This window comes from Zonotrichia albicollis, chromosome 2 (assembly GCF_047830755.1).
Source record: "Zonotrichia albicollis isolate bZonAlb1 chromosome 2, bZonAlb1.hap1, whole genome shotgun sequence".
In the NCBI taxonomy this organism is placed as follows: Eukaryota; Metazoa; Chordata; class Aves; order Passeriformes; family Passerellidae; genus Zonotrichia; species Zonotrichia albicollis.
In genome coordinates this window covers 80489702-80498748 of record NC_133820.1, presented here as the reverse complement: position 1 = coordinate 80498748, position 9047 = coordinate 80489702, and the positions used below count along the sequence as shown (strand labels likewise).

The 9047-nt window shown below is 47.1% G+C and overlaps 1 protein-coding gene across 1 annotated transcript; it reads left to right on the top strand.

Annotated features, from left to right (window-relative positions):
• The first annotated feature begins 2071 nt into the window (after positions 1 to 2071).
• On the top strand, positions 2072 to 6739 carry KCTD12 (potassium channel tetramerization domain containing 12). Its single transcript, XM_005487500.4, has one exon. The coding sequence runs from the start codon at positions 2343 to 2345 to the stop codon at positions 3339 to 3341; it is 999 nt and encodes a 332-aa protein (XP_005487557.1). The 5' UTR covers positions 2072 to 2342; the 3' UTR covers positions 3342 to 6739.
• Positions 6740 to 9047: the final 2308 nt, after the last annotated feature.

Below are 9047 nucleotides of genomic sequence, written 5' to 3'. Positions count from 1 at the left end.
GGTGCACAGTTTAATCACAGTGCTCTCAATAGAGAGCCCACACTAGGGAAGTGGAGTTTAAAATACGAATCTGTGGGAGGCTCTTGAGGTGGCTTCTTGCTAAGTACGGCCGGGAGCAGGGTGATGTGGGGGGAGATGCCACATTAAGAGACCAAGAGGTAAAAGCAACTCCATAAAACTGTCACCAGCAAACCACCACGTGAAAATTTCATGTGCTTTTACTCTGGTGAATTGACCCTGAAATAGTATACAGGAAGAAAACAAAAATTCTGTGTGTGGCAGTACATGTCATGTTATTTCCCCCCCTTTTTTTTCTCCAGCAACAAACTCAGGTGTTTAAATGGGTAGCAAAACCATGTAATTCAAGATTATTTCATTTCCTCCCTCATCTTTCAGAACTGTTTTAACCTCTCTTCTACTTCTCTCAAAAAAAAAACCCAAACAAAAAACGAACAACCAAAACAAAAACCAAAATGAAACCAACCAACCAAAAAAAAAAAAAAAAAGAAAAGAGAAACAAGCTCTTGTAACAAAATGTCAGCAAAGCATCAGATTAACCTACTTTGCCATTCTACTCCCACAAATGAAAATACTTGGTCAAAACCCTGGTAACTAGATTTCCAACATGGAAAAAGTAGTGGTCCACATATTTCTAACATAGTCTTGTTCAGATGAAACTCCTGTAAATTCTGAGTGTCCACTCCCCCCAGACCACAGTATCTCCCTGTCAGGTCTCCCTTTACACATTTTTTTTTTTTACCATTCCCTTTTCAAAACCTTTGTTTCTCAACTTCCCCTCTTCTTCCTCTTCTTCTCTTGAGCAAACTTATCTTGCTTCTCAAGAACTAACTTGCCTTTCCTTCCTTTCCCACTTCTCAATTTTTGAAGGGCTTCTAGCCCCTGCCTCTGCATCTTTTGATTTCTACTTCATCGACGGCTGCAGAGGGGCACTTGCAGCAGGGCAGTCCGGAGAGGGCTTCGTCCCCCCCTACGAAAGAGAGCACTGACATTGTCTTCACCCTCATCGGGCATTCCTGTCCTCCGAGCTGCTCTCCCGAGGAAGGAAGCACACGTGAACTCCCACTGGAGAGCAGCTGAATGCACCGAGGCAGCAGCTCTTTACCGCTGCTTGCAGAGAGACACCGAGGCGCAGATTAAATTCAAGCAAAAACCTGAAACAAATGCTTTCTACCAACGCATGTTAAATAGGTGCTTATGTTTCACGCAGATCCCGACGTACCTAATTAATCCTAATTAAATCTGAGCTGAAAGGGCACCTAAATACACAAATATGCACGCAGACACGAGGAGCTCGGCTCTCACAGTGAAGCGCCGCTTGTCAGGCAGCTGGAGGGGACCCCATCGGCGCCGAGGTGTCCCTCGCCACCAGGGTCCTCCCCCGGCCGCCGGGGCATCCCTTGGACGGCGCTCCCGGCGCCTCCCGACGGTGCGATCCGCGCGTCTCCGTCCGGGAATGAGGATCGGGGGGGTTTTACGGAGACCTTCATGGGGGTGTCTCGCAAGCCCGGAACAGGCCGGGGAGCCGCGGGAGGAGAGAGCGGGCAGCACCGCAGGCTCGCGTTTTCTCCTGCGAAGGCGACAGGAGGGAGGGGACACGGTTATCTTGCCGGAGTTCTCATTTGGAGAGGGTTGGGCAAGCCTTAGGAGGATTAGCAGGGGTGCACAGCGCCTTCGGCAGAGCAGCAGCGCCCCGCCGCTTGCCTGCTCCTGCACTTCGGGGCAAACAGGGGGCTCGTCCTGCCTGCGGAAAATGAGACGTCTCGGAGAAGCCGAGGAGCGAGCCGGAGCCTCGCTCAGGGGGACAGGGGAAGCAGGAGAGAGGCGGGACCCCCAAGGTTTTATCCCTGCCGGACAGGCACCGCTATGCTCGCCCACGGCGACGGGAGCCCGGGCGGGGAGAGGCTCCCCGAGCAACCGGGGAAGGAGGACCGGGAAAGGAGGGGGGGAACGGGGGACGGACGACGACGGGGGACCCTGCGTCAGTGCAGGGCCGTCCCCTTCTCCTCCCCGTGCGCTCGGCTCTGCCTCCCGCCAGCCTCCCACGCCTCCCGCGAGGTGCGGCCGCGCTACATAAACACGGCCGTGCCGCCGGTGCCGGGGCTCTCCGTTCGCAGCCCGACGGAGGAGTTTGTCCGGCAGCGGGCAGAGGCGCGGCCGCGGGGAGCGCAGCGGCAGCGCGGCTCCGGCGCCAGACGGGGCGGGAGGCTGCGGCGGGCAGCAGCGGAGGGCTGCGCGCTCCCCCGAGGGCGGCGGCCCTGCCGTAGCCCAGGCGGCCGGAGGAAGAGGAGGAAGGGCGTGGGCTCCGGCGGGCTCGCTCCGGTATGGCCCTGGCGGACAGCGCCCGCGGGCTGCCCAACGGCGGCGGCGTGTCGCCCGCGGCGGGGAGCGGGGCGCCGGGCAGCGGGGCGGCCGCGGCGGCGACGGGCGGCTGGGCTTCCTTCCCGGAGATCGTGGAGCTGAACGTGGGCGGGCAGGTGTACGTGACGCGGCGCTGCACCGTGGTCTCGGTGCGCGACTCGCTGCTCTGGCGCATGTTCTCGCAGCAGCAGCCCAGCGAGCTGCCCCGGGACAGCAAGGGTCGCTTCTTCCTCGACCGCGACGGCTTCCTCTTCCGCTACATCCTGGACTACCTGCGGGACCTGCAGCTTGTGCTGCCCGAGCACTTCCCCGAGCGCAGCCGCCTCCAGCGGGAGGCTGAGTACTTCCAGCTGCCCGACCTGGCTCGGCGCCTGGCGCAGACTCGGGCGGTCGCCGCCCGCCCCGCCGTCCTGCACCGCGACGGCTCCATCTGCGCCGAGGAGCCGCCGCCGCCGCTGCTCGGGTACCTGGAGGCCGAGCCGCTGGAAGGCGGCGGCGGGGCCGTGGCGTCCGCCCCATCGCCTACGGCCAGCCGCAGCCCCTCGGGCGGGCCGCTGCTCACGCCCTCGCAGTCGCTGGACGGGGCGGGCGGGCGGCGCTCGGGCTACATCACCATCGGCTACCGGGGCTCCTACACCATCGGGCGGGAGGCGCAGGCCGATGCCAAATTCCGGCGGGTGGCCCGCATCACCGTCTGCGGCAAGACGGCCCTGGCCAAAGAGGTCTTCGGGGAGACCTTGAACGAGAGCCGCGACCCCGACCGCCCTCCCGAGCGCTACACCGCCCGCTACTACCTCAAGTTCAACTTCCTCGAGCAAGCCTTCGACCGGCTCTCCGAGGCCGGCTTCCGCATGGCCGCCTGCTCCTCCACCGGCACCTGCGCCTTCGCTCCCGAGCAGGGCGGCCCCGCCGATGACAAGATCTGGACCAGCTACACCGAGTACGTTTTCTGCCGGGACTGAGCGTCCGGGGACGAGACAGCCGGCCCTGCACACCCTCGCACCTACGGTCCCCTCGCGTCCCGAAGGAAGGAGGATGTGAAGCGGGGCTGTGTCTCCCTGTGCTTGTCTCACCCCGGTTTCTGCCTCCACGCACAAGCCCCGGCGCAGCCCCCAGCCCTCTTGCAGCACCTCCTGACGGCCCCGGGGCAGGAGGTCACCGTGTTGTGCCTCGGCTGTCGTGTCCCTGCTTGGCCATGTCCTGGCTCCCACCTTCACCCTCCCTCCTGCATCTCCCAGTAGCTGTGTTGGTAGCAAGGGAGGAGAGAAATATTGGGAGTAGCCAAATGCCACAAAAGCATGCATGTGCACCCAGTCTTTGTCCCTCTCCCCACACAGAGCTGAGGTATAGCTCTGGCAGGGTGGGGTGTTTTAAAAATCATCCAGGCAGGGGCTGAGAAGATTTGAAGTTGCTTTGAGCAACTTCTGTTGAAGGTGGCATGACAAATGCCTGTCTTTTCCCATCCCAATACCCTTGTGAGAGAGCTTGCCTTGGTGGGCAGACCCCAAATTGTCCATTTTTAACTCCTCCCTTCCCCACCCATCAAAGCGATGCCTGTCTGTGAGGGACTGTCACATAGAAAGGAAGCCTGACTGTGAGGGGTTTGCACTGGCTCATACTTTATCTGTTGAGATGAGTAATTTTGCAGGAGGCGTGCATGTGGCCCTTCACAAGTGGTTGCTCCCATCTCCCCTCTTTGCTCCCCATGTCTCTGATCTCCTCTCTGTTAAGCTGGACCAGGTCCTGCACAGCGAGCACGTAAGGCTGATGTGGAAGGACAGATTTGCTGGATAACCAACCATTTGAACTATGAAGTGTCCCCAGAGACATGTGTTTATTCCCTCGAGAGGTAAAACAAAGACACTTTGAAAAATTAAAGTGCTTGTGAATTGTAACTTCCATGGGTGGTCTGAAGTCCTTATAATTCTCTTGAAGTTACTGTCTCTAATATGGACAGAAATCTCCATGTGTATTTCCTTAAACACCCTCAAAATGATGGGAGTGAGGTGAAGCCAGGCTTGCCTGAGTAAAGGAAGGGCCTGGGTCCTGGGAAGCTGAAATCATGTACATTGAATTAGTGCAAGATGTACATTATAACTGTCATCAAGAGCACCCTTGTTACTTTTTGTCGTGTTCCTGCGGTAAAACTCTGAAGCCAGCAGATGACAAAAATCACAGTTTTAAAGAGCCATTTCCTTAGTTTTCATAGCAGTATTTTCTGGGCACTAACACTGTACCTCTTCCTCGACAAACTTAGTGCTTCTTAGAAAGGCTTGAGCCCTCTCCTTAGAAAAACAAGGATGATGCCAACTTTCTTCAGGGGAAATTACTTCTGAGCTGTATTTTGTTACTGCTGAGTAACAGTCTTTCCCAGAGGAGGCAGTCAGAGTCTGCATTGGAACAGATGATCTGAACCGCAGGTTCTACAGAGATTCAGCAGTTCTTCTAATAAATTTTTTGAAGTCTGGAGTATAAAAGCACTTCCCTTTAAAAACCTAAACTTGATTTAAGAATGTGTATAGGCTGTTCAGACAGAAAAATATCCTAAATATACCTGAAGTGTTGAAGAATTTAGCAGTACATATTAAAGGCTTGAAGTTATGTTTTTAAAACTCTTGAACAATAATGCTAGTTCTAGGTCTAACTCCAAATTTAGAAATACTGCTAGCACCTGTATTCTAACCAAAGAATTTCACAGTAGGGCTTTTTTAAAAAAACCCAAATTCCTTTGGAAACAGCTATAAGCTACATTTCTATCGAGTTTCAGTGCTCAGTCTCTGTTCACTTGGTCTTTCATTAAGTGCATGCACAGCTACATAAAACTGAAAATAATTCGCATCACCATGGCTTATTTTTTCTGATATTAGCAAGGTTGTATATCAACATGATTGAAGATGTGCATATGAAAGCACTGGATACTGTCCATTTGTAGATAGTTGTATTATGGAGTATTTTTAAAAGGATGGAAATGTAAACCTGCCAAATTAGATGAGCAATAAGATACAGTGAGAGGCCAATACACCTGAGGATGGAATGAAGTCTGTTTGTCCTATGCCTTACTCTGAGATGACTTCTTTGTGGTGAACTTTCACCACAAGTGAAAAGACATTGGTCACCACAGCTACTAGGTCTTTACAGTGCCCTTCTCAAGAGTAATGACCGTCTTTTTCTAGTTTCTGTTAAGTAACTCTGAAGTATGTTTTTTAAGATTTTGTATAAAATCAGTTTTCAGTAAAGTGTTCAAATTTGCTCTAGATAGCTTTCTTTTTTTAAGAATCTGCTAGCTTACTAAATCCATCATAGGAGCTATGTATAGGGGCAGTTTTAAATTGACCTTGTGATTTAGTGTACATATATATACAGTATATAAACATTTTACACTAATCATTTAGTTTTTTTAACAATTTTACTGCTACAGGATTTCATAATGTATCTAGCTGAGCATTTTCACATTATGTTATGTACATAACATGGTAATGTTTTACTGGTTTCTCATACCTGTTTCAATGGAAAAAACTGAATATGAGTATCATCACCTTGTAGAACTGAAATTGATGACATATTTGCTTGAATGTGAATCTTCTAGGTGGCTGAATGCATCTCTAACAAAGATTGCCTGTCTTTTGATTAATTGTCGCCTATCCCTTTCCTGGCAGACGACCCAGTAATTCTCACTTTTACATAAAAATGGATGTAATATGAACAGGATTTTTTTCTAGTCTTTGTGCTAAAAAAATTTAAGTGTTATTAGTGTTAAGAAATGGGCCTTTAATTTACTGATAACTCATTATCAGTATCGTCAGCAGGCTTAAAATGATGGTGCCATAAATATAACAGTCACTTGATGCTTTGCCACAGAAGATGACACTTTTCTGAACCATTACTTAGTAACGGCAGTAAACTTTTTAAAAGGAAAAATGCTCAAGGCAAATTCAATGAGTTTTACTTGTCTGTTCTATTGAGAGCTTGAAGAATGGATAAACACAACGACTCTGCTGACTTGTTGACATGAAAACATACAAAAATATAAAGGCACAATACTGGAGTCCTGTCTACGTTTTGTAGCTGTTGCTGTTCGCAGTTCATGTACTTATGGATGAATGCAGTAGCATTTACAAGTGCTATTAAAAAATCCACAAGGGCAGTCTTTCTTTTAATTAGAAGTTAAGGCATAGGTCTTTTCAGTGATGCATATCATGAAGGGTGATTTTGCATATGTTTGATAGGATGTTTATATTTTTATACATGTAGATAATGAGCCACTTATTCATTCTTATTTTCACATGTATAGCATTGAAAATAAAGATCCTCCTAGGACAAAGTTGCATACCAAATTAAATTTTTGTTCTTTAAATATTAACTCCGTTGTGTGGTTTATGATGTTCTTTTTATTCTCTGTGCAGATATTGTTAGCTTTGTTCTCCCACAGTAACATATTCATAACTTCAGCAAAGACTCCAAACTAAAAAAGCAGAAAAACAAAGAAAATTATGTATACAGAGACCTCTAGTAACACCCATGGCAAGATAAACAGAAATGCATAGTACTCAGACTGCATCATTTCCTTTTAAGCATCACAGAGAATTTTTGCAGTACTGGTCAGCCAATCCTCAGGAAGAAATAGTGATTGAACAGCTTAATTTGGATAGCACTGAGGAATTGTTGAAGTCAAATGTTGATGTTTTTTATGAAGCTAGAGAATAATAACATGCGATACAGTGCTCATTTAATGAAAGAAACAATAATACCTAAGGTAATACATGATCTGAGAGAATTGCATCTAGAATTTTTAATTAGCTACCCTGTGGTATCTAGCAAACTCTTCTAAACTTGTGGTCAGCTTCATAGAAAATTAGTAGTGACTTGTTAGTATAATCCACATGTGAAGTGCCTGTACATTTAATAGTTCTTTCTTGGGTATCATGGTTATACTACAAAGGAACCAGCTGAAGGAAGTTTAATCAACTGTTTAATTTGACAGCTTGATAGTATTTGAGTGCTTTGTTATCATGCGATAATGTAAGAAAGGAGGTCATTCTATGAGCAACAAAACTTTGCGTCTGAAGGCATCATTTTCTTTGTCCTACTCCTGCTCATCCCTGCCAATTTTGTTCAATTTCTACTTGAAAAAGGAGGCACATTCCTTGACAGAGCCACCTTCTGCTAGGCTGAAGGTTATGGCTGAATTTTGGCTTTGTCTCCCCTGAGAACAGATTTTCTCTTTCCTTTCCCTTACCCCACCATCAGTATTCATAGAATTTGTAAGAATGTAACAGCTGTGAGGTTTTTCAGTTCTTTTGATTGTGTTTAAATTGCCCATCACCTCAGAAGTTAAGCGGGACAGATATCCACCCAAATGGACAATGCAAATACCATGAACCTTATTTCAGAAGGAAACAAGGCTGACAGAATAGTGTGGTTTATACCTGCCACTGTGTATATAGTCTGAGTGTACTAAATGCCTAAATCCCTATAGAGTGTGAAGGTGGGCGGTCACTCTTACTTTTGCAGCTCTGGCCAGTCAGTCAAACTAATGGGTATGCTAGAATGTGTTAAAAATACTTACAGACTCCTAATTTCTGCGGCATTTCCAAGGCTGAATCAAATGTGAGCAGGAAAACATTTTCTGAAGATTTTATTTGCCTCAGGGCAGGGTTGTTTTTTGTTCTTTTTTTTTTTTGTAAGAACCCTTCAGTATAGTTTTCAATGAAATATTCGTGCTAATGTGTTATTTATTTAGAAAGTACTTAGCTTTATGAAACCGAATGCTAATTTTGTTTTTCATTAAAATGAGCGGCATGTGTTTTTCCCCTGCTGCTAAACAAAACTCCTGTGTATGTCTGCTGATGTAGTAATGCCACCATTGCAAATAGTCTGTTGGAAATATGCAGCACAACTGCTGTGACAGTCAAAACCATAGCTGATCAAATTATCACATTTCTTCACATTTTACTCTCCACTGTGCTCAAACTGGAATAAAATTAAGCTCTGTTACACGTTTCTTGCTTTGCAAGTTTTTTAACACACACTATGGAGCTTTTGATACTTCTGTCAAAGTTGTGGGCAACTGTGAGTCAGGGATTTGAAGTAGGTCTGTTTACTTGTGAGGAAATAAAGGCTAGGAAATATTCTTGCACAAAGTGGGAGCAGCTTCAAGTAATTTGGGAAAAATTCTTGGTATCACAGGAAATAAAAGATATTTTTCTGTATAATCCAAGTAATACACACACATTACACCCATCATGCAAACTCAACCTGCCCTGGAAAGCTAAAGTCCTTGATGACATTTACTTGTTCTAGGTTTTATGTTGTATCATCTGGATGAAGGAAATTATTTTGTTTTTCTCCTTCAAAAAAGCTCAGTGTTTAGCAGCTGGGAAGTGACAATGTTAGTGGTACACCTTGCTTTGAGTTAACATTTCAGCATCCTTTTTGTTTCAACATAATGCAAAAGGTAGAGAAGTTCACATGGAAGAATATAGGAATCACAGAATCATGGAGTCACTAGGATTAGAATGCTTAGCTCCATGTAGCCTCTGACTTACCATTTGCAACTTAACAATTTTCTCAACCTGGAACTTAAGTAAGTGCGGATTCATTGAAGTTCAGCCAAAGAAACTGAGACCAGAATATTTAGATTGTGATGATGAAAACAGGTCCATTGATAA